This window comes from Schistocerca gregaria, chromosome X (genome assembly GCF_023897955.1).
Source record: "Schistocerca gregaria isolate iqSchGreg1 chromosome X, iqSchGreg1.2, whole genome shotgun sequence".
NCBI classification, from domain to species: Eukaryota; Metazoa; Arthropoda; class Insecta; order Orthoptera; family Acrididae; genus Schistocerca; species Schistocerca gregaria.
This window is the reverse complement of record NC_064931.1, coordinates 157,206,877-157,234,210: the sequence shown is the minus strand read 5'-3', so window position 1 is coordinate 157,234,210 and position 27,334 is coordinate 157,206,877. Positions and strand designations below refer to the sequence as shown.

Below are 27,334 nucleotides of genomic sequence, written 5' to 3'. Positions count from 1 at the left end.
TTGTGATTTTACACAATTCCAAATTGACAAACTGCAGGTCACATGACAGACCAATATTTTATCACTTATCCTTACTATTATCTAGAACCAACTTCCTGCACCTAGATACAGAGCTATGCTAGCATATGCATAGCAAATCTTTGGTTATGGAGTTAATATTGCTGCTGCATATTTTGCTAATGTGATCACGGTGGCTTTTGATACTCAGCAACCGCAGTGTGGATACATAAAAAATGATACAGAATGTCCATGTGTAGCCCTTGTCAACTGTGGTTACTGTTCCATTCCACTATATTTTAATTATTTCATTTTTAACCCATATTTGCACTTTGATGATGACTAAGAGCAACACAACAACTTATATTTTTTTGTATAAAATATGACATTGTAAGTGCCTGTATATGTCAACATTCATTGTTTCAAGCAAATGTTTAGTTTTTCACCAAATAATGACTCATTTATGACTCTTGTGAATGTGCTGGTCATAACTGTTTCTTCAGTGACTTGTAGGTTTTAGAGTAATAAACATTCAAATACTGACTGCAAAAAAATTGAAAGTTTTATACATAAATGATTTTTATGAGTGATAGAACAGACACTAAGAGTACTGCCCATGAAAGGCAAGGGCCAAGTTCCTGTCCCAGTCCAATACACTGTTTTAATTAGTCAAGAAATTTTAAATTTAATCTAGTCTCCTAAAGATGGATATGAACTTTTGAAACAGATAGATTCAAATTATAAATCCACAAAAGTGACATTTTATTGTCCTTTTGTAACCAACTGACAATTATTTTGCAATTTACTTCAATTAAAATACCAATTTAAATACATTTTCCTATTGTATGAATGCATGGTTTAACGGAGATATGAATTAAAAAATTTTCTTGGGTTCCAGCCGCGTCAGGTGGTTAAAATCCTGCGAGATTTCTATCGAGCTCTCCGCAGTCATTATCAGTTGGTAAGAATGACTGCTGTGTTGCTGTGGCCATATCATTATATAGCCGCACTGCTGGCTGTGATGTCACTAGTTCTCTCTTCCTCGCCATATATGGTAATGTTTTCATCCCGCGTCCATCACGGCTGTTTTAACCTCGCGATGGCTGGGTCCCAGGCTATGCTGAGCTGCTAACTGCTGACCTTTTTGATGGTGTTTTCAGGGGTTTTTATTTCAATAGCTTCTTTTATGATGCTATCCCAAAATACCTTTGTACTCGTAACGACAGATGTTTCGTTGAAAAGAATTTGGTGTCCATTTTCTAAGGCATGTTCTGCCACGGCTGATTTTTCTGGATAGCATAGGTGTAAGCACCTCTTGTGTTCCATCTGACATTGCTCTACAGTGCGTCCTGTCTGGCCAACAGAGTAACAGCCACACTGACATGGTATCTTGCAAACTCCACACATTCTAAGCCCTAGATTGTCCTTCACAGGCCTCATGAGCTGTCAAATTTTTGCTGCAGGCCTAAACACTGATGAAATGTTATATCTCTTCAGGAGCCAGCTAATCTTCCCTGACATAGTACCATAGAAAGGCACAAACACAAGTTTCTTGCTTACTTCTTCGGTGGTGTTCTCTTCTCTGTTGATGTGTTTCTTGCATGTCACACCAGATATAGCCAGTGATACATGTCTGTGGTTGTACCCGTTTTCCCATAAGACTTTTTGGAGGTGGCTCAGTTCTAGTGGCAGACTTTCAGCATCTGAGATGACTTTAGCATGATGGATGAAGGTATTCAGAACACCACGTTTTCGTGCTGGATGGTGGTGGCTGAGAGGGTGCACATACCGATCTGCGTTTGTTGGTTTCCTGTAGACACTGTGGCTGAGGTACCCATTGGTTTTCTGTTGAACAAGGACGTCTAGGAAGAGTAATGCACCATTTGTCTCAACTTTCATCGTAAACTTGATGTGGATGTGAATGCTGTTCAGGTGTTCTAAGAATTCTCCCAGTTTTTCACGACCATTGAGCCAGATGATAAAAGTGCCATTGATGTAATGATAAAAGCAACTTGGCTTAGCTGGAGCCATGTCCAAGGCAATGTCTTCCAATTTTTCCATAAAAATGTTGGCTATGGATGGAGCTAATGGGCTTCCGATAGCCACGCCATCCAATTGGTCAAAATACTGGCTTTGGTCAAAATACTGGCTGCCATGTAGGAAATACGATGATGTCAAGGTGTGCTTAAACAGTCCCACAATTGTGCTATCAAATAACAGGGAGAGGAGATCTATATAGTCTTTGGCTGGAACACGTGTAAACAGGGAGACCACATCATTATATCTCCTCACATCAAGAACACCAACTATTTTATCAACAGAATTAAACAACTGGGTCTTAGTCAAGGAGTTCTAATGGTTAGTTTTGATGATTGAGGTGAACTAGGTCAAAAGCTTGTGGGAGTTTAACCATCTGATGCTGCTGGAAGCCCAAGAAAATTTTATTAACATTTTCCTATTTTAAGCCACAAGAAATATATATGTCTGGTCAACTGTAACTTCAAACATTTGTATGACAAGGTCTCTTTGAAAAACACTTTTACAAACCTTTCTCTACGAATGGTAACATATGTTGGCTTTTCTCTCCTGAGTGCTTGAATTTCCTGAATTTTCTCCAGTCCAGCATTCTGAGGCCTCTCTGGGCGATTCTGAAATGATGTTGTGTATCTGTGGGAGAAACATGATGTTAGTAAAAATCCAAATGATAAAATTAGCTTTACTGAGACAAGCATGTACTTCAATACTTTAATTACTTATTAATAGTGTTGCTGACTGATTTGCCTGTAGCTACACTGTGTCTAATATTCATAGATTTAATCAATATACATTATAAAAATGGATGTATGTGTATCCCACATCAGCTCCTAAACCACTGGACCAGAGTCAACCACACATGGTTGTTGGCATATCATTTAGTGTCTGCAAATCATCACGGTGGGGGTAAGAAGCACTTACCTGTCAAAGGTATAGGGGTGGCAGTGAAAGTGAAAAAACAGTGTAGACCATGACACCCAAATATTCATACTTTAGTAATCCAGTATCTGAGAATGAGAACACTTAGAGACTTGCAACAAACTTTACACATAATTTCAAAACTTTATGAAACTTTTTCTTGCTGATGATCCCCACAGAATGATGAAAGGAAAGATGGTTTATTGCTTACTACATTTTCACTGTTCATGCAGTAAAACTGCCACATGAATCATGACATTTTAATGTATTACTTATTTACTCATTTTGCGGACAGTATTCATATATACCACTAAATGAACAAAAAAAATTATATAATTGTGCAACACATAGTTCAGGGGATATGGTGTCATAAACACTGGCATGCATGAAAACTGCCACATCATGCAAGACATTTAAATTTATTACTTCATTGCTGCTAACTCTATACACAACACTTTTTGCAGACAGTATCCCCATATGCCACTGAGTAGAGCTGCAAAAATATATCATTCTATGAGACATAGTTCAGGAGATAAGACATCAAATACTGAAATGTGTGAAAAATTGCAGCTTCATGTATGACTTTTAATTTATTGCTTATGTTCTACTAACTCTATTCAAAAAACATTTTTCAGGCAGTAGCGACATATACCAGTGGATCTACCTGCAAAATTATATTACTGTAAAGCACATAGTTCAGGAGATATGACATCATAAACATCAAGCTGCCTGAAAATGAAACTGCAGCATGAAATTCATGAGAGATACAGGAGGAATATGTATACAGATATGTTAAATACACAATAAATATATCTGAGATGTGTGTTCATTGGCAAAGCCATGGAAAAAGCTCATTATAATCCCCTGGAACGATTTCAACCAAATTTGGTACAAATATTAGGTACAATCTGGAAATAAACAATGTTGGGGTGAGAAGCACCACCCTCCTATTGGGGTGAGTGTGATAATGTGGAGAGAGAAGGAGGAGATGGAGAGGCACAGAGAGGGGAAAGGAGGAGATGGACAGAGGAAGGAAATTGAGGAAATTAACAGGGAGAGGGGGAGGAGGAGATAGACAGAGAGAGAGTGAAGGAGTAGATGGACAGAGAGAGGTGGGAGGAGGTTATAAACAAAGAGATGGGGTAAGAGGAGATGAAATCAGAGGGGAGAGGAGGAGATGGTCAGAGGATGAAGGAGCAAATCGACAGACAGGGGAGGAGCAGATTGTACAAGATGGGAATAAACACATGCCTGGGCACTCAGCTAGTAGAATAAATAAAAAATAAAAACAATTAGACAGCATAACAGAAGCAGCAGGCACAACAAAAATTCTTATTATGTTCACAATGTAATATTTCATATTCAGAAGAGAAATATTGTGGCTCAGCTACACATTGTCACAGAGATCTCCAATATGAGACCTACCACTGACTGACTCAGCTGTTTATGCATTACATTGCTTCAGCAGTATACACAGTCATCTTTGAACAGCTATCAATATTTTATGCAGTAACTCTATCCTATCCTGCAGTCTGATTCAGGCTGCCTAGTTACAATGTTAGGTGGAGATGTGATGTAGAACTGACATACTGTATATGAGTCAAATGCAAAAATTTACAGAGAAAAAACCTAGGAAGGAAGATTAGACTTCAACCCCTCTCAACATCAAGACCATTACAATATTTTATTAGAAAACATTAAAAATCCCTAGTTATTATTAAATCCAACCAGGTTTGACTCGAATAAGACCGTCCACATATTATGCTGCAGTTGTTGATGCAGATGTACTTGGACTGGTAAAGCACTTCCCTGTGAGAGGCATAGGCCCCAGCAGAGGAGAGAGAGGAGGAGGAGGGGGAGAGGGGGGGGGGGGGGGCAGGAGGGCAAACTACAGACCTGTAGGCCCTCTCCCCGCAACTACATGATTCTTCTAAAAATAAGCAAATAAAGGTAATTTGCAACACAGCTTTCAGGCAGCCTTGAAACTTTTCTCCTATTGTAGTTGGTATTACACTGAAGAGTCACAGAAACTGGTACACCTGCCTAATATCGTGTAGAGCACCCACGAGCAGACTGAAGTCCCACAACGTGATGTTTCATGGACTCAACTATGGTCTGAAGTAGGGCTGGAGGGAATTGACACCATGAATACCGCACGGCTGTTCACAAATCCATTAGTATGAGGGGATGGAGATATCTTCTGAACAGCACCTTGCAAGGCATCCCAGATATGATCAATAATGTTCATGTCTGGGGAGTTCGGTGGCCAGCGGAAGTCTTTAAACTCAGAAGAGTGTTTCTGCAGCCACTCTGTAGCAATGCTGGATGTGTGGGGTGTTGCATTGCCCTGCTGGAATTGCAAAAGTCTCTCGGAATGCACAATGGACATGAAAGGATGCAGGTGATCATACAGGATGCTTACATATGTGTCACCTATTAGAATCATATCTAGATGTATCAAGAACCCCATATCACTCTATCTGCCTATGCCCCACACCATTAAAGAGCCTCCACCATCTTGAACACTCCCTGCTGACATGCAGGGTCCATGGATTCATGAGGTTTTCTCCATGCCCATACATGTCCATCCACTCGATATAATCTGAAACAAGACTCGTTGGACTATGCAACATGTTTCCAGTCATCAACAGTCCAATATCAGTGCTGATGGGCCCAGGTGAGGCAAAAAGCCTTATGTTGTGCAGTCATCAAGGGTACACGAGTGGGCCTTTTGCTCCAAAAGCCCATATAGATGACGTTTTGTTGAATGATTTGTGGTGTCACCGCCAGACACCACACTTGCTAGGTGGTAGCCTTTAAATCGTCCACAGTCCGGTAGTATACGTTGGACCCGCGTATCACCACTATCAGTGATTGCAGACCGAGCGCCGCCACACGGCAGGTCTAGAGAGACTTCCTAGCACTCGCCCCAGTTGTACAGCTGACTTTGCTAGCGATGGTTCACTGACTTCTACGCTCTCATTTGCCGAGACGATAGTTAACATAGCCTTCAGCTACGTCATTTGCTATGACCTAGCAAGGCGCTATTATTAGTACTATTAATATTGTGAAATATGTAACGTCAAGAGCGATGTTCATCATTAATGGATTAAAGTTAAGTATTCCACCAGCTACGTCCATTTTTCTCAATTCTAATTCCCTTGTCATGTTCCAGACCTCCCGCCAGCCTGCGTGAACTAAAACTCATGCATTTCGGCCTCCTTTAGTAACATGGTGTTGGCTCTCCTGCCAACCACAACATGATTCACATGCTGAAACTTGTTGATGGGCCAACACTGAAATCTGCAGCAATTTTGCAGAAGGGTTACACTTCTGTCATGTTGAACAATTTTCTTCAGTTGTATTTCTATGATCTTATTTATTCACTGACTGTAGTTCTATATTCACGAGTTGTGGAGTTTTCCCCATCATAAATTAAGCATTAATAGCCAAATTTAGTAATTATTCATATGATTTTCTATAAGTAAGAATACTGGACAAAGGTTCAGTCAGTCTGCCTTAGTCACTCACAAGGTTAACACCTCTGTGTTGCTATGACTATTGAGATGTAGTCAAATTCATATTGACAGCAAGTCATTCAGTATGTAAAACAGTCTATGTTTAGTCATAAACACATCAACATCTCCATGTCAAAATTTGTTTTGCCACCAACACATGAACATCTCCATGGCAAGTGTTTCTGTAAGTCTTCTCACCAAGTGAGTAATTAGTAATACAAAAAGTATGGTTTATGTAAGTTTAATATATATAGAGGCACATCTGGTAAGTTTTCTGTTGAAACTGTTACAATTTGCTAAATGTAGATGCTGGCCTGTGATGTGTGAACTATTATACATAAAACATAAATCCAGTAGAAGGATCTGATTGTCATTGCTTTTTGAGAGCAATAAATGTGAAAAGATTTCAAGCTTATTTCCAAAGTGTTGGGTTAATAATATTAGATAACAACTACGTTATTAAACCACCCAGTTTCAGGAAAAGAGATGACAATAAGAACTGTTACTGAGGAATTTCTACCACAGCTCAGTATGCTTATGTAGTCTGTTTAACACAACTGCATGGACCACTGATCACAAAGTTTGAGGGAAATGCACAGAAAAGGTAATTGAGTTAAACTGTCAGTTCTCCATATTGTGGTGAACTGTGATGCGTGCAGCACTCAGTTGGCTGGTGTCATGACTGGCATGCCGCAACTTGCCAGTTCAAACCTGACCACCAGCAATTATTTGTTATGTAGTATTTATTCCCTGGGGAAAGTTCTTGAAGTATCTTATGTCTGTGTTCATATATTTTGGACTATTCAATCTTTGTATAAATTCCAGTATCCTGGGATATTCAGTTTTTGAATAAATAGCTGCACTCTCTGTCCAGCATGTCATTTCTGTTCTGACTGTATGTTGGTGTCAATAATAAGCATGCTTTCAGTTCTAAGTGTTGTATTTCAGATCTGGACTTGATTGTCGTTTCAACGTGACATTGCGTGATGGAGACACCAGGTACATCATAACATTTATGTAACAAAAGCTCCAATTAAGTAAAACATAATACATCACCTGCACAGACAGAAACCAGAATACAAACAGTACATCATTTCTAAGATCTGTATATTCAGGAGACAGATGGTTTCCAAAACAACTATAAGTCAGCTTCACATCAGGCATTCTTCGTTTTCTCTGGAGATACTGGTCAAAACTCAGCAAAATGGCTGAAAGGATTCAATCAAGTCAACAAATACAACAGGTGGGCTGACATGATGTGTTTGACAAATGTGTAATTTTACTTGGGTGGCACAGCCCTACAGTGGTTCAAAAACAATGAAAAGAAGCCTTATAGCTGGGACAAATTCCAGGCTGGCAACAATCAGCAGCAAGTCTACTCATCAATTGAAGAACATGACCCAGTGTCAAGGGATAATGACTTGGTCATATATGCAGAATGTTTTGGCACGGGACCAGATAGGGAATCTGAGTATGATAGCAGCTGATGAAATCTCACACTTGCGAAATGAGTTGCATAACACATCTATCACACTCTTCTGGTACACGAACTCAAGGTGACAGAAGAGTTCATCAAGTGGGGCCATTTAATCAAGGAAATGTTATGAAAGAGTTGGATGAAAGAAATATGACCAACAGACAAATTTGGAACCAATGGCAGTTGTCAAAGACCACAATGAGCTTATCTCTCTCTACCAGGTAGTAAGGAAAGAGATACAGCAGTGTACGGCAGCTGGAACTGTTAGACCAAGTATACAAGATATAGCAGCCATGAATGGTGACCCCATATGTCAGGAGGTAACAAAGACAGTAGAAAAATAGGTGTGTCAATCTTCAGCACCAATTTCCACCACTAGTTGAACACTCAATGGAGAATGGACTCATCCAACTTGAACTTATGCTGTAATCTTCAAACGACAACCTAGCATCAGAGTGTTCAGTGACTTTTAAGCCCCAGGATGTCAAACATCACAACAGTCATATTAATGACAACCAACTGCAGACAATTATAGATGAACTGTAGGATGAAACCAGTCGCCTTACCTGAACAAGGTTGCTCCCCAATATTCTGTAGGCATTTCCCATCACCATACAGAGGTACCAGCCAATCATCTAGCCACTGAATTCGGGAAAACTAAGCAAGGCAACCATTTGTGGAGGTGAGGCCAACACAAATGAAAATCCTCCTTGACAACAGTCAACAAGAGGTCAGGAAATCTTACAGATGTCATCATCAATGACAATGAATGGGTGGTAGCTGACAAAGGATCTCCCTTTTCTGCAATGTTGGATGGATTTCATCATCAGCTAAAGAAGACTATATTCTGTGAAATGAAAGCAATTGCACTGAAGGTTGCAAATTGGAAATACTTCCAGCTGACAGGAACATGTGTTGTAAAGATACACTGATCAGACAAAACATTATGACCACTGCCCACCATGATGTTGGATCCTCTGGTGGTGCTGCAGGCACATCATGTGGTAGCAAAGTATATAAGCAGAGCAGACATGGATGAAGGATCACCCAAGTGAAGATAAGGGCTGCAAATGGGGAAAATCATTGAGATACATGACTCTGACAAAGGGCAGATTATTATTACGTAGTGCCTTTGAACAAATATCTCGAAAACAGTGAAGCTGGCCAAATGTTCACAAGCCACTATTGAGAGCACCTATAGAAAGAGACAGGACAGTGAAACTACCACTAGGCACTAAATGGTCGGATGTCTAACACTCTTAACAGAACATCACATTGAGAGACTTGTCTGCCCTGTAAAGTAGGACAGATGGTGATAGGGGGCATCTTTGCTGAAAGAGCACAATGTCAGTGCATGCACAAGTGTTTCAGAGCACACCATTCATTGTACATTGTTCAGCATGGAACTCCACAGCAGACCACGGACATGTGTTCACCTGTCGACCCAACAGTATTGTCAATTATGAAGTCAGTGGGCATGAGACTATTGGAAGTCAACTGTCTATCAATGGAAATGTGTTGACTCTTCAGGTCAATCACATTTTTGCTACACTGGGTTGACAGTCATCTCCACAAATGCAGTCATCGAGGTAAACAGCAGCTCATAACATGCAGTGCGCCATGGACACAGACTGGTGGGAGCAGTATTATGCTATGGGAGACATTCTCCTGCAATTGAATGGGACGTGAGGTGGTGATTGAAGACATAATGACAACTTGAACCATCTGCAACCCATCTACATCTACATCTACACCTACATGACTACTCTGCAATTCACATTTAAGTGCTTGGCAGAGGGTTCATCGAACCACAATCATACTATCTCTCTACCATTCCACTCCTGAGTAGCACGCGGGAAAAACGAACACCTAAACTTTTCTGTTCGAGCTCAGATTTCTCTTATTTTATTTTGATGATCATTCCTACCTATGTAGGTTGGGCTCAACAAAATATTTTCGCATTCAAAAGAGAAAGTTGGTGACTGAAATTTCGTAAATAGATCTCGCCGCGACGAAAAACATCTTTGCTTTAATGACTTCTGTCCCAATTCGTGTATCATATCTGCCACAATCTCTCCCCTATTACGCGATAATACAAAACGAGCTGCCCTTTTTTTGCACCCTTGCGATGTCCTCTGTCAATCCCACCTAGTAAGGATCCCACACCGCGCAGCAATATTCTAACAGAGGACGAACGAGTGTTGTGTAAGCTGTCTCTTTAGTGGACTTGTTGCATCTTCTAAGTGTCCTGCCAATGAAATGCAACCTTTGGCTCGCCTTCCCCACAATATTATCTGTGTGGTCTTTCCAACTGAAGTTGTTTGTAATTTTTACACTCAGGTACTTAGTTGAATTGATAGCCTTGAGAATTATACTATTTATCGAATAATCGAATTCCAACGGATTTTTTTGGAACTCATGTGGATCACCTCATACTTTTCGTTATTTAGCATCAACTGCCACCTGCCACACCATACAGCCATCTTTTCTAAATCGCTTTGCAACTGGTACTGGTCTTCGGATGACGTTACTAGACGGTAAATTACAGCATCATCTGCGAACAACCTAAGAGAACTGCTCAGATTGTCACCCAGGTTATTTATATAGATCAGGAACAGCAGAGGTCCCAGGACGCTTCCCTGGGGAACACCTGATATCACTTCAGTTTTACTCAATGATTTGCTGTCTATTACTATGAACTGTGACCTTCCTGACAGGAAATCACGAATCCAGTCGCACAATTGAGATGATACCCCATAGACCCGCAGCTTGATTAGAAGTTGCTTGTGAGGAACGGTGTCAAAAGCTTTCTGGAAATCTAGAAATACGGAATCAACTTGAGATCCCCTGTCAATAGCGGCCATTACTTTGTGCGAATAAAGAGCTAGCTGCGTTGCACAAGAACGATGTTTTCTGAAACCATGCTGATTACGTATCAATAGATCGTTCCCTTCGAGGTGATTCATAATGTTTGAATACAGTATATGCTCCAAAACCCTACTGCAAACCGACGTCAATGATACAGGCCTGTAGTTCGAAGGATTACTCCTACTACCCTTCTTAAACACTGGTGCGACCTGCACAATTTTCCAATTGTAGGTACAGATCTATCGGTGAGCGAGCAGTTGTATATCATTGCTAAGTAGGGACACATTGTATCAGCGTAATCTTACCTAATCGGTATACAATCTAGACATGAAGACTTGCCCATATCAAGCGATTTGAGTTGCTTCGCAACCCCTAAGGTATCTACTTCTAAGAAACTCATGCTAGCAGTTGTTTGTGTTTCAAATTCTGGAATATTCCATTCATCTTCCCTGGTGAAGGAATTTAGAAAAACTGTGTTCAATAACTCTGCTTTAGCGGCACAGTCGTCGGTAACAGTACCATCGGCACTGCGCAGTGAAGGTATTGACTGCGTCTTGCCGCTTGTGTACTTTACATACGACCAGAATTTCTTCAGATTTTCTACCAAATTTCAAGACAATGTTTCGTTGTGGAACCTATTAAAGGCATCTCGCTTTGAAGTCCATGCCAAATTTCTTGCGTCTGTAAATTTTAGCCAATTTTCGGGATTTCGCATTTCTTCTGAACTTTGCATGCTTTCTCCGTTGCCTCTGCAACAGCGTTCGAACCTGTTTTGTGTACAATGTGGGATCAGTTCCATCTCTTACCAATTTATGAGGTATGAATATCTCAATTGCTGTTGCTACTATATCTTTGAATTTGAGCCACATCTTGCCTACATTTGCATAGTCAGTTCGGAAGGAATGGAGATTGTTTCTTAGGAAGGCTTCTAGTGACACTTTATCCGCTTTTTTAAATAAAATTATTTTGCGTTTGTTTCTGGTGGATTTGGAAGAAACGGTATTGAGCCTAGCTACAATGACCTTGTGATCACTAATCCCTGTATCAGTCATGATGCTCTCTATCAGCTCTGGATTGTTTGTGGCTAAGAGGTCAAGTGTGTTTTCGCAACCATTTACAATTCGCGTGGGTTCATGGACTAACTGCTCAAAATAATTTTCGGAGAAAGCATTTAGGACAATCTTGGAAGATGTTTTCTGCCTGCCACTGGTTTTGAACAAGTATTTTTGCCAACATATTGAGGGAAGGTTGAAGTCCCCACCAACTATAACCGTATGAGTGGGGTATTTATTTGCTACAAGACTCAAATTTTCTCTGAACTGTTCAGCAACTATATCATCGGAGCCTGGGGGTCGGTAGAAGGAGCCAATTATTAACTTAGTTCGGGTGTTAAGTATAAATTCCACCCATACCAATTCGCACGGAGTATCTACTTCGACTTCACTACAAGATAAACCATTACTGACAGACACAAACACTCTACCACCAATTAGCCTAATCTATCTTTCCTGAACACCGTCTGAGACTTCGTAAAAATTTCTCCAGAACTTATTTCAGGCTTTAGCCAGCTTTCTGTACCTATAACGATTTCAGCTTCTGTGCTTTCTATTAGCGCTTCAAGCTCAGGGACTTTCCCAGCACAACTACAACTACAATTCCAACTGTTCCTTGATCCAAGCACGTCCTGTATTTACCATGCACCCTTTGAGATTGCAGCCCACCCCGTACTTTCCCGAGGCCTTCTAACCTAAAAAATCGCCCAGTCCACATCACACAGCCTCCGCTACCCGTGTAGTCGCCAGCTGAGTGTAGTGAACTCCTGACCTATTCAGTGGAACCCGAAACCCCACCACCCTATGGTGCAAGTCAAGGAATCTGCAGCCAACACGGTCACAAAACCATCTGAGCCTCTGATTCAGACCCTACCCCCGGCTCTGCACCAAAGGTCCGCAGTCACGCTTGATTTCTCCCCGATGGCGATGTAATCTTTCAGCAATATAATTGTGCATGTTGCAGAGCCAGAACTTTGCTACAGTGGTTTGAGGAGCATTATAGTGAACTCATGCAGATGTCTCAGTGAACAAATTCACCTGATTTAAAACTTATGGAACCGATTTGGGTAGCTATCGCATGCCATCACCACATACGCAAAACAATGACTAGTTACTTACATGAATTACATGGCCTGTGTGTATACATATAGTGTCACATACCTCCACAAACCAACCAACTAACTGTCAGATGCCTGATATGCAGAATCAGTTATATATTTCATTCCACTGATGAATAAACTAGGTATTAAGCAGGTGGTTATAATGTTTTGGGTTATCAGTTGTTTGGACAATCAACTACTTGTGGACATGTTTATTTGGTAAACCATTCACCATTGTGATGGACCACCATTCTCTATGCTGGCTGAGTAGCCTGAAGGATCCAGCACATCATCCGAAGAGATGGGCATTGAGGCTACAGGAATATGATACAGTGTTATACAAAAAATGGCTGTGAACAAAAGCAGTATTGATGAAATCTCAGTGATTGTTGCATTAAATGACATTGCGCTGAACAGAGGGAGGATTCAGTTCTGATGAGTACTGTAGAAACCTTGAAGAAGGTGGAACCAAGCAAAGGTGGGTTCCTGTGAATTAAGGGGGCATTACATAAGAAAACTATGATCCATTGGGGTGGAAACAGTTGCTTATCATCCCAGATCACCTAAGGCCAGCTGCCCTGTAGTATTTGCATGATGCTCCAATGTCAGTCACCTGGGATTTATGAAGATTCTAGACAGAAACAGACACATGTATCACTGGCCAGGTCTCCACTGATCCATCAGACGCAATGTAGGCCACTCTAAGTAATGCCAACAATGGAAGTACATGTCATATATCACTGGTTAGGTCTCTACTAATCCACCAGACACAATTTAAGCCACTCTAAGGAATGCCAACAATGGAAGTACTTGCCAATGTTACCTCTGGGACATCTGGTATCAATCTTGCCTACAGCAGCACCATTCCACCAAATTGAAAATAACCTCTTGTAAAGATTCCCAAAGTTGACAAACTGGAAACTATAGATAATAGTTTGCACTAACTACCTCAGCCACTAAGCTGCCACTCAAGCTGTGCCAACAGCTGAAGTTCTATACATTGCCTTAAAGAAATAGTCATTTTGAAGCATGAAGCATCCCATGTGATGATCTGTGATCATGGAAAAGTCTTCCATTCAAGACTAGTATCAGAAGTAATTTCAGGTTATGACATCTTCCACAAGATGACTAACTGCCTAACAGCCACAGCAAAATGATATCACAGGACTCTTTAATAAGGTGTTGACAGATATCCTCTCATTGTATGTTGTTGTGATGCAGAGGGATTGGGATACAACACTGCCTGTTGTGACATTTGCATACAACACAGTGAAGCAAGATGCTACAGGTTTCACATCATTCTTTCTGCTCCATAGTTGCAAGGCAAAAATAAATAAATAAATAAATAAAATGCATACACTGTTCTGATTTCAGTCAGATGATACTGAGGATGACAATGTGAACCATCTCATCATCAGGATTGAAGAAGCAAGACAGCTAGCTTGCATACAGACACTGGACACTCCAGAGAAAGACCAAGAGTGCTAAAATGCCAAGCACTGACCAGTGAGGTAAAATTTGGAAGACTTTGTTTGGATTTTTACACCTATGCAGAAAGTAAGGCTATTGGAAAGCTACTAACGCACTACTTTGTGGTGTATCATATCTTTTGTTGCTTGCTTGATGTCATATGAAATACAGATTTATAACCCTTCAACAAGAAGACAAGAGTGTATAAGACATCATCCAGGAATTCGATATGAAGCCCTACTACAGTCCAGAGGTGCAGATTGGTGATGAGAGGTTCAAAGAAACTCAAGACACACTTGAAGATCACATAGCTTCAATGGTCTTCATAATGAAGAGAATGTCGCACATTGACTAGGATGTGAGTTTTGACCAGCACTGCCATACAGAGTACCACCAACAAGATATAGATTTGGGGTGTTGTAGTCAACTCAACTGAGAACTTCTGAAATAAAAGGTTACTGTTTCTCCAGGAGAATGAGCAATGCCATGAGCTGTGGTGCATGTAGCATGGTGTACTGGTCAGTGTTGCTGGCTGGCATGCTGTGGGTTACCAGTTCAAATCTGATTGGCAGCAATTATTTTCCATGTATTATTTATTATTCCCAGAAAGCTCTTGAGGTATCTTATGTTTGTAATGTTTGTGTATTCTGGTATATTCACTGCTTGCATAAATACCAGCATTAAGAATATTCAATATTTGTATAAATAGCTGCAATCTCCATCCAGGAGGTCAGTTCTGTTCTGGCTGTACATTGGTATCAGTAATAAATATGCTTTCAGTTCTAGGTGTTGTGTTTCAGTGACAACCCTGCCTTCAGATTTGGACATGATTGTAGTTTTGATGGCACAATATTCCCCTGAACAGCATAGACTAATTGATCTGTAACCAGTGATAGGCACCTTCTATATTTTTCATCATGCATTTTGTGTTACGTCATGTACCCATTTCCATATCATTAATTCAGAACACACTTCACAAGTTTGACAATGGATATCAGTGACTCATAAGTTCCAAGCATTTATAAACAGTGTGATTGAGCACAACAGTTACACAGAGACCAGAAGGGTGTTATTTTGATCTTTTGATATAATTTTTAATAACTGTCCATAAAACTGTAGTTTTTTCTCTTTTTATCACTGCTACCACCACATTTACCTTCTGGTAGTGTTCTTTGTTAGTTCTAATCCTCTTCTCCTACCTTTCATTTCACACCTAAGACTTTTTGCAGCTGTTTTCTCTCTTCTTCTCATGTCCTCCAGACATCTCTTTCTGATTATATCTAATGTTTCTTTTGTATATAAGAACTCAGATTTGACAACTGTATCATCCTTGTTCTTCTTCTCCTCCTTCTATGGCTCTACAGTTCATCTTGATATCTTCAACAATTTTTTACAAGTTATGATGATCCAAAAGTCAAGCATTGCATCACCTAGAGTCCATTTTCTGCAGGTCCTCCATGACTCCATCTATCTATCTGGTTATATGTTGACTTTGACCCCCACAATGTCCATTTCACATCCTTTAAGCTACTTCTGTGTCACTCAGCAGTGCCACATTCCCAACCAATCTCTAAATCTGGTTGATTGCACAATTCCTCCTTCAGCTTCCTCTTTCACAAGCTGAGCCACTGATTCTTCAAAGTAACTTTCTCTCAAAGGCATCCAGTATCCCAACACCTTTTGATGTTAATGACTAAGTATGTAAGCACTGGCCTTATAAGTGTTCATTCATATACTACTCTGTACCTCATTGTCAGTCTCACAAACGTTAACAGTTTTCCAAGAGTTCCTTGTTCATTAAAGATGTGGTAGAGAAGCTCTCTGATTATGGTATTGTATGTTGCTTTGTAGTCAATGAAGAGATGATGTTTGTGAATCCTGAATTCAACTGTTTTTCCCTAAAATTTGCCTTAGGCTAAAGACATGATTTATAGTTGATTTCCCTAGGAGAAATTCACACTGTTATGAGCCAGTATCTCTCTGAACAATTGGGAGTAGAAGGTCAAATGGTATGTTAGGGAGTACTTTATATCCCTGTGTACAAGCTCTCAAATTTGACATGATGTCCAGATGTTTTAATTCAGTCCCAAATGACAACATGTCTTGGAACTGGATGAATTACAAATATATATATATTTTTAATATGGAAAATTCAGTATGGTTGAGGTTGTTATTCACCATGTAAAGGAGACATTAAGCAGTGGACAGGCACAGCCAACAGTCTACTTTGAAATGTGCCTGTCCACTGCTCATTGTCTCCTCTATTTGTAGCAGTCTATACAAATTCACATTAACACTTTTAGTTACCTGAATACTTACACTGACATATAACAAGATTAAAAATATGTATCTCTTTACAACTATATTTGTGCCTCTTTAATGTTTGTGCACAGAATAGAACACAAAACAAATTTGTATATAAATGTATATCATGTATCACATAAAAATTTCTTACCTAGGTGTTGTAGTTCCAGCAGGAGTAGTTAGCCCTCCTGAACCAAGGCTGCGAGCTGTGTTATAACTCACAATTCGATTGTACAAAGTGCGGCTGACTGCTGGTGCTGTGACAGCACCTTTTCTTTCACCACTCTGATCTGAATTCTGGAGATTTAATTGTTTCTCCAGCTGCTCAACGCCACCTACAACATATTGACTGTTAATTACAGGGAACTGAGCAACATTTCCGCTATCAGCAAAAACACTCTCTCTTCAGGAAAAAAAAGTCACCTCTGAAAGTGAGTAATGTAATAGTGAAAATACCAATAATGGAAATTCCTGAAGGGAGCTGTACATAAATTAAGGGAAAGGCAACCACACATCTAAAATATATCATGTGTGGAGCATGGAGCACAGAGATTCACAACAGGAAACAGCATCCACACTACTTTTAAGTTCTTGCTCTTTTTCTAACGAAAGTACACAGACTCACCCACACAACCACAAAGACACCCAAATGCACACTACTATGGCCATGGCACTACCAAAAGTACATATAACCACACAGATACCCCATACTCCAGTGGCCATGGCCATGGCCATTTGTGTGTATGTGTGGTTGTTTGTGTACTTTTGCTTAAAAAAAAATGGGAGAAGACCAAGAGCTCAAAAGCTCAAAACCTAGTTTTTTTGTTTAAATCTTAGTGCATATCTGTGTGAGGTGATCCGCTACCTGAAGCCCATCTTACATGATCCAATTTAAATCTTGTGATTGTTGAATATAGTGCTCAGTGTTGCCCCTACCACAGAACAGAAAGAGTGCCTGAAGTCATACCAGTTGTCTCTTACATAGTAATTTAATTTAGTTTCTGTTTCTCATGCATTTCCATGAGGAAGTGAATTGCACTTGTGTATTTCACTGTATACACTAGTGTTTATTAAGTTTCCTTGCGTAAATCTTAGTGCATATCTATGTGAGGCAACCTGTCATCTGAAGCGTCACATCACATGACTCCATTTAAATCTCATGTTAATACATATCATGTAGCTTAAATCAGTGTTCTAGAGTTAGTGTATTTATTTCCTGTAGTACTTTTATGTTTTAAGCGTTTGTTTATTCCCTTATTTACATTTTGCCTACATTCCAACCTCAGTAGTGCCACAGTTGGGTAATTTTCTCTTTTGCGGAGGTCTGCTTGTACTTCCTCAGTTGCTCCTCATTGTATGTTTGTAATTTTGAGATATCAGTTTTTTCTTTCCTTTCTTTTTTTTATGCTTCCACAGTTCAGTGTGTATAGGGACAGTGCCTGTTATGGGCACACACAAGGAGAATTGGCAGCTGTCCATAAATAGGTGTAGGCAGTGGTGGTTGACCAGTGTTTACAGGCTTCTGGTGGAATTAGGACACTGGTGACAAGACCTTTGGCATGCTTGGTGCTGTTTCAGTCCCCAGGTGACCAGGCTGTCACTGAGTTTTCTGACACAAAACATCTCACCAGTTAATCTTTGCTTGAAAGTGAGTGGAGGACAGTGGTGAGTTCCCATGTCACTGGGTAGAAGACAAAAGGGAATGGACCACAGATCTGATACCTTACACCTTAGCTATAGGTGTGAGATGTGACCCTGTGTTGATAATACTTCTGAGCCAGTGTAGGATGCCTCTCCTGTTAGGTCAGCAGCCAACTCTCCTGCCTTGTCTGGGCAAGTCCAGAGGGTGGGTTTGCTATTCATTGGCAGCTCAAATGTTAGCCGGGTGATGGAGCCCCTCAGGGAAACAGTATGCAAGGTTGGACCGAATGCCAGAGGGCACTCAGTATGTTTATTTGGGGGGGTTCTCATCTGTGATGTGGAAGAGGCACTACTGGCAGCTATCAAGCACACTGAATGGAACTGGCTGCAAATTATGGCACATTTTAGCATGAATGACACCTGCCAGTTGGCTTCTGAGGCCATTCTCAATTCCTTTTGGCAGATAGCTGATTTGATGAAGATGACTAACACTGCACGTAGGGTGCAGGCTAAGGTGCATCATACCCAGGGTCAATCACAGTCCTCTGGTTTGGTGCACAGTGGAATGTCTAAACCAGAGACTCAGACAACTCTGTGAAGATATCGGATGCAAATTTCTCAATATCTGTTATCGAGTGCAGAATGGTAGGGTTCACCTTAATAGGTCAGGCATACACTAGAATCGCCCTCCCCCTTGGTGCCAGAGATGAATTGCCGGCCAAAACTGAAGTTACAACAGCCACAGTATTCCCAGAGAATGTCTGTCCTCTCATATCAGATATAGAAAAGATTAACACAATATTAGTAAACTGCAGGAGCATCCAAGGAAAGACCCCAGAATTAGTGTAGTTTTTTGTAAGTTTTAATGATCAGATAGTATTAGGACCAGAAAGTTGATTGAAACTGGAAGAAAACAGCAGTGAAATCCTACGTCCAGATTGGGATATTTATTGTGGGGATAAGTTAGTCACCAATGGAGGCAGAGTATATATTGCAGTAAAGAATTCAACTGTATCCTGTGAGATTATCATGGATTCTGAACATGAATTAATCTGGGTGAAGGTAAGCAACAAAGGTTGGTTAAAAATAGTAATCAAATTCTTTTGTAGACCAACTAGGCCAGGAGTTGTGGTGGTAGAGTGCTTCAGAGAGAACTTGCAGAATTGCAGAATATTGTTAGTAATTTTCCTGATGATGTCAATGTAAAAGGGGGTAACTTCAACTTAGCAGGAATAGATTTGGAGAGTCATGCCATCCAAATCTGTGCCAGATACAGGGATTCATGTGACATTATTCTGAATGTGATATCTGAAAATTACTCAGAGAAGATAATTAGGGAACCAGATCATGAAGGAAATGTTTTAGACCTCCTAGCAACAAATGGACCTGAACTTACTGAAGCAGTTAACACAGGGGAAGGTATCAGAGGCCATAAAGCTGTGATAGCAATTATGGCTATGAGTTTTACAAGGAATGTTAGGAAAGGCGGGAAAATATATTTGCTCAGCAACAGTGATAGGATGCAAATTGTAGAGTATCTGAGTAGTCAACAACAAATATTCAATGCTGAGGATGAAGATGTGAAGCACAAATGAAAAATAACTAAAGCATTGTTCAATACGCCTTAGACAAGTATGCACCGAGGAAGGTCTTAAGGGGTGAGAAAGACCCACTGTGGTTTAATAGCCATGTTAGAAAATTGCTATGTAAACAAAGAGAGCTTCATCACAGATTCAAGAGAAGTCAAAATCTGGATGAGAAACAAAAGCTGAACAAAATGAAGATGAGTGTAAGGAGAGCAGTGAGAGAGGCATTCAGTGGCTTTGAAAGTAATATTTTGTCAACTGATCTGAGTAAAAACCCTAAGAGGTTTTGGTCTTGCATAAAATCAGTAAGTGGTTCAAAATCCTCTATTCATTCACTCAGTCATCATACTGGCACTGAAATGGGAGGTAACAGAGAGAAGGCCAAAATATTGTGTTTTGTCTTCCAAAACTGTTTCATCATGGGAGATCATAACATGGTCTCTCCTTTCAATCATCATACAAACACTGAAATGGCTGACTTGAGATAGCCAGTTGTGGGAATAGAAAAGCAACTGCAATGGCTTAGAAGTGGAAAGGCATCTAGCCCAGATGAGATACCTATAAGATACTACAAAGATTACATGACAGAACTTGCTTCTCTCCTAGCAGCACCTTTAGATTGCTGGAGCAACAGAAGGCACCCAGCAGCTGGAAAAAAAGTGCAGGCCATTACTGTTTTTATGAAGGGTCTTAGGATAGATGTATATAATTATAGGGCTCTATCACTGACAACAATCTATTGTAGAATTATGGAAGACATTTTATGTTCAAGAAGTATGACTTTTCTGGAGAACAAAAATCTGCTCTATCAAAACCAGCATGGATTTCACAACCAGAAATCTTGCAAAACTCAGTTCTCTCTGTTCCTCCATGAGATCCACAGCACTGTAGGCAACAATGATCAGGTTGGTGTCATGTTCCTTGACTTCAAGATGGTATTTGACACTGTCCCACATTGCTGTTTCATGGAAAAAATATGATCTTATTGAGCATTGGACAAGATTTGTGACAGGATTCAATACTTCCTTACAAACAGAACTCAGCACATCACTCTTCAAGGAACAGACTTGACATATGTAAATGTAATTTATGGAGTACCCCTTGGAAGTGTGATAGGATCGTTACTATTTGTAATGTATATAAATGATCTAGTAGCATGTTCTGGAAGCTTTTGAAGACTCTTTGCAGTTGTATGTAACAAAGTAGCAACACCAGAAGACAGTATCAATTTGCAGAATAACCTACATAGGACTGATGAATGGTGCAGGCTCTGGCAGTTGATCCTGAATATAAATAAATGTAACACATTGCACATACATAGGAAAAGAAATCCACTACTGCACTATTGATGACAAATTGGAAACAGTATCTGCCATAAAATATCCAGGAGCGACTACAGAGTGTGATTTCAAGTGGAATGACCATATAAAGCAAATGACAGGGAAAGTAAATGCCAGACTGAGATCCATAGGAAGAATCTCAAGGAAATTTAACTCATCCATGAAGGAAATATCATAAAAGTTCACACAGTTCTTGAGTATCATTCATTAATCTGGAACCCTTAGCAGGTAGGACTGATAGAAGAGACAGAAAAGATCCAATAAACAGCAGTGTATTTCATCATGGGATCATTCAGTCAGCACAAGAGCATTACAGAGGTGCTCAAGAAACTTCAGTGATAAACATTACAAGAGAGGTGTTGTGCATCATGGAGAGGTTTACTATTGAAATTTCGAGGGAGTGTTTTCTGGGAAGAGGTGAAAAACGTATTACTTCCTCCCACATACATCTTGTGGAATGACCACAATGAGAAAATCTGAGAAATTAGAGCTAAGACAGTGACTTACCAACAATCATTCTTCCCACGCAACATTCACGACTGGAACAGGGAAAAGGGGGGTACAGTTAGTGGTACCAGAAGTAACCTCCACCACACACCATCAGGTGGCTTGCAGAGTCTGATGTAGATGTTGATGTAGTTGTTAATCCTGTTCCTCGTTACATATCTCTGTGCTCTATACATTGGTCTGCTATAGGTAAAAGCGAAAATAAACTTCACATACTTGAGGCTATAGTAGTATTCAATTAACGCACAGTTTAGCTATTAGAACTGTCACCAAGTCATCCATACTTCAAAAGCAAGTGTCATAATTGTGATTTGTTATAACAATGATGGTTGTAGAATGCGAACCTCAAGAGGGCTCTATGAGCAAAGATGATTCTCCAACTGTAACAGAGGAGTCACACATGACTTCAAAACCTATACAAGATTTATCAAGCTACAACCCACACCTGATTGAACTGTGTACTTATCCCAAGTGTTAAGGTGGCATCTTTAACATGTCTAATACAGGCACATGCATGCATGCTCTCTCTCTCTCTCTCTCTCTCTCTCTCTCTCTCTCTCTCTCTCTCTTACACAAAAGATGATGAAATTCATGGTCAAGTGTGTTTAGATTGAAAAGCGATCATAGTAAACAAAAACAATAAGTGTCTGTTAATGTAAGGCAACAGTTGGAGTCAGTACATTGTTTCTCTAATAAAATGGCAACATGAATTGGTTGTCTGAATAAAAATGAAGCCAATCATTCTTTGTACCTATGTGTGTCAATGTATTCTTTAAAAAATGAATCCTGTGTGTATCTGAAACACTAAAAGGCATTCCCTGGATTGTACAATGAGATATCCGAACAGATTATAGGCCCAGTAACACTGGAAATCTAGGAAAGTAAAAAAAGTGAAAGCTTGTGAGTGTAAAAAGACTGTGTTTTTCTTATAAAAAGATTTGTGCATTGTGTGTCAAAATAGGGCTTCATCAGTATAAGATATAGCATGAAACATTGTGCCAAAACTAAAAGACACTGCAAGTTTTCTGCTATGGGACTTGGAAATAAATGTGATGTTCATGGCAATGGGCCTAGGCAGATATTTTACCAGCAGTATCACAAAACCTAAAAATGAAAAAAGAAAATGAGTGGGAACAAATAGACATACTTGTAAAATACTATATTTTGAGAACCATAGAGATCAATATTAAAACACACATATCCACCTGTGAAACTTTTCCTTAAAAGTCTTTGTTGTGTTTAGTAAACTAATGGAAAACTGCTATAACCTTATGCACCAATCTAATACAATGAATTCTTCAAAATGCATGTTTTCTTTAATGATAATGAGCTTAGCAAAGTAGACGGGATTTTTGTCAGAAGTTGTCCCTTCTAGAATGTTTTTTTCTTTTTAAATGCGTCTCCATAAAATCAGAAATGAGTTGTTTTTCACCTTGCAATGTATTATTGTGAGCAGTGTGCAGTAAAGCCCACTAAAAATGTGAAGTCTGCAAACCATTCCAGACATTATAATTTTCATTCCTGCTTTCCTCTTTACTTCATAAATTCAATAATAGTGAGTCTTAATTAGAAAAATCATACCAGGCATGACCCTTGACTTGACAAACATAGTTTTAGTAGTATATAATGTCCCAAAAACTGTTGCAAGTAACAGTATAATACAAGGGTTGTTTGAAAAGTTCTCGGAATCACCATGAGAGATCAGTGCTAGCGCAACGAGTTGTCCACGTCATATTCATTGGACTGTTACCTGTAAATACATGCAATGTCAGTGCTCTTGGAAGACAGCTGTGGTGGTGATATTGCTCTGTTGTTGTTCCTGCATAGCGATTTGCAAAGATGGAAAAAAATCAAGATTCAAGCAGTGATTAAGTACTTTGTAAAGATAGGTATGAAAGGAAACGATACTCATGCCAATTTCCGAAATACACTGGGACACTCTACTCCTTCATATTCAACTACTGCCAAGTGGACAAATGAATTTAAATTTGGTCAGGAGAGCTTAGATGATGATCTGCGCAGTGGTTGGACAAGATGTGTCAATACTCCAGAAATCATTGCAAAATTGCACAAAATAGTCATGGAGGATAGCCAATTGAAAGTGTGTGAAATTACTCATGCTTGCCAAATGGCATCTGAAACGGTATATCATATTTTAACTGATACGGCTCCATCAGACATCCATCTCTTCCGAAAACTGAAAATTTTTCTTGGTGGATGAAGATTCACTTCAGACGAAAAACTGATAACCAGATATGACAACTATTTTGCAGGCTGGAGGAAACTCATTTTTGAAGATGGGATCAAGGCACTGGAACACCATTGGACCATGTACAGTAATCTACAATGAGACTACATTGAAAAATAAAAAAAAAAGTTTCAGTGATTTAAGTACTTTTTTCTATTCTGCTCTGAGAACTTTCAAACCACCCCCATAATTTATAAGAATTCAGAAAATTTACTATTTCTATCATGACCTTCATCGTGTGTTCCATGCCTGCAAATTTAGCACAAAGTGCTTCTTGATGTACATATCACTTGCCTACTGTAATAGTTTCCTATTTCATTATAACTAATTCTTTCATTTCTTTCTGCATGGTGTTCCAAACAAAATTTGTGGTGCCCATCGATTATACAACTACATCATAGATGCTGAGAATTCTCATCCTTGTCCTCTGTGACTCCTGTTAATTTTTAAATGTTTGTGATGACAGACTGCTAGACTGCCTCTTCCTGTGCAAACAGCTACTGGATCTGTGAATTTCATTTATACCATGAACAAAAAGAGAAGGATAAACAGAAGTGCTACTGCACTTCTGCCAAACTGAAGGAAGTTTAGCCAACTTAAAAATACCACACCAAATGTTGAAAGAAATAGTGTCACATTGCATTGCTAAATGAAATGTTGTACTGTACTGAGCTATTTCAGGAAGGCCCGAGCAAAGCTAAAATGTATCGAGACAGGCTCAGCCTCAGACTACATACATGTAGCACATTGTGCACGCATACAGTTTTGCACACCATTGCTGACCCCATTCTAAAATACACATTTTACTGTGAAACACACAAGTTATGATATAATCAGAAAAAGATAATGGGGAAATGACAAGAAAATACGACAATCAAGAACTTTGAAGTGAATTTATCTCCTGCTCACACACAAAGGAGAAATAAGATGAACATTATAGGATCAGTTTATTCCACTCCAGGCAGATAAAACTGTGGAGTACACTGAAGCATGTCTTACACTCGGGATGGCTACCAATGCAAATGGCCATATGCTTAAGGAAATTACCATTCTGTATTACAGATTTATGAAAAGCGTGTTTTTTGTCTTATTTACTTAATAAATCCAATAGTTTCCCATTGTTAACAATCCTTAGAAATACACCATATCTCATAAAATACACCCTGTTATTAATGGTAGAATATCTACTTTCTGAGATTTTTTTGGTGATATCTGTCTTAGTGTTATGAGTGTTGTTTTTTTCTGAATGCAAGGACATTATTTTAATGGTAATACAGGATTATTCAGCTTCTGCAGAAAACCAAGGAAGTGAGCAAATGAGTTTACTTTCGCCCAGTCCTGGAAATACATTTTCAGTTTTACTGATAATTCTCCAACATCCAGCATTAGACTATTATTTAGTACTGCATATGAGAAAGAAACTGTACTCTGTGATGATCTGTTCTTTTGGGAATGGTTTGTGTGTCAGTCAGAGCTTTTGATTGTAATAAGAATTACTGTATCATTTGTTGTCACAGAAATTGAAGGAATAGAATACTTTTCCATTCTGATTAACTAAGTTTCTTGATTAGACTGACCAAGTTTCTTAATAAGATTAATCAGCTCCTTCAGTGCCTGAGGGTCCTCTTCTGAATCACTATCATAATCTTGGTATTCGTCATCTTCTTCCAGTTCTTCTTCATCATCATCATCATCATCATCCAGCACAGGTGGGGGTTCTGTAGTTGTAGTAGTAGTTAATTTTGTTGTCAGTTTAGTACTCGGTGAAGTGCTGAAACGTGTAGTGCTGCTGGTAGCAGCTTTTATTGGTGGTAAAGTGGATGAGCTCCCACCTTGGCTTTTACTCTTCTTGTTGCAAACTACATTCCTCGCATAATCACAAGAGTCAGCAGCTTTGTTAAAAAACAACCCTGAAAAAAGATAGTGTACATTAATATATGCTATACACAAAAATCTACACAAAGGTATGTATAGCATGCATCGTTATAAATACCTGATGGGCAGGTGAACTGATGAGCGACAATACCGAGGTTTGAGGGACCACTGTCAAGGCACCAAAAGTACTTCTTACAGTCTCGGGGATGTGGGAAAAAGCCCTCATCTTTACACTTGAAATCTGAAACATATGTTTACAATAAGAAACAAAGGCAATCTTTCTCTCTCAATATGTGCTATCTTTCAATAACCTATGAACTTCAGTTCTTAGGCATTCATACTCATATATTTTGCAATGCAAATTACAAATTTTATGTGAAGATAATAGTAAATGTTTATCATAATTCATATTCTAGTTAAAAATCCCAGAGGAACCAGGTCACTCGCCCATCCTATCTTCTCTACTAATTGCTCTTGTCTAATTATTTATGATCTTCTCATCCTCCATAGTACCTATGTTTTAATCTTTCAGTCTGTATCTGCACTATTTTGAAAGTTCCTTGCCGACTAAAACTTTTACAATATTTCAGGAAATTTCAAAGCAGAGAGCAAGATTTATTTCAGTCTTTAAATTTCTCACATTTCTCACCAGTATTTTTCCTCCATTAGTTTACAAAACTAAAATATTATATTCAAAAATATTACATTCTGTAGTAACTTCATATTCCAGATTGATGTTCAGTCAGTCTGGAATTATGAAAATGGGAAACCTGTACACACATCAACATGTAGAAATAGTTGAACAAAAGGTTACCTCAGATGTTTCCACAAAACAGAGAAGTATACTTACAGACACCATCTTTTCCAAACAATGTTAAATGCTAAACTGAGATCAAAAGAAATTGAAAACTTGAAGTAGGAAGTTAAGACTGTTATATCTGCAGACATTAATTAAAGTTTTCCATTACTCACCTTGAAATTCATGGCACAGAAAATGAAAATTGGTTCTGATGCATGTGTGTATACTGATTTGCAATAAACCAGATCACCAGATAAAAAAAAAAAATTAAAGAAAAGAAAAAAAAACTTTTTCGTAACGACAAAGTCATCTATTTCTCATGGGGGATTTTAGCAGCAATCCTTAGCAACATCAAGATGTGGTGGAACATCCCCTTGCTTGAATGCTGGCTCGAATCCATCATGGCATACCATCAATGAGATCATCATGCCAGCCCTGGTCCAAATTTATCCACACTTCAATGGCAATCTTGTGTAAAAGATGCAGAGTATGCGATCATGCCGGTGTCCAAACACAGCTCATTTCAATTGATTACAGATGTGTTCCATTGGGTTTGTGTCTGGGGAACACACAGGCCACTCCATTCTGGTGATCCTAGCA

At 39.3% G+C, this 27,334-nt stretch overlaps 1 protein-coding gene across 1 annotated transcript in view; it reads right to left on the bottom strand.

Moving 5' to 3' along the window:
- Nucleotides 1–27,334, bottom strand: part of LOC126297427 (uncharacterized) — a 479,132-nt gene that overhangs the window by 83,198 nt on the left and 368,600 nt on the right. The window contains exons 11-14 of the mRNA XM_049988246.1: nucleotides 26,054–26,176; nucleotides 25,638–25,970; nucleotides 16,890–17,073; nucleotides 2,545–2,664 (exon numbers count right to left, since the gene is read on the bottom strand). Coding sequence (XP_049844203.1) covers nucleotides 2,545–2,664; nucleotides 16,890–17,073; nucleotides 25,638–25,970; nucleotides 26,054–26,176 — 760 coding nt within the window. The remainder of the gene's footprint in view (nucleotides 1–2,544; nucleotides 2,665–16,889; nucleotides 17,074–25,637; nucleotides 25,971–26,053; nucleotides 26,177–27,334) is intronic.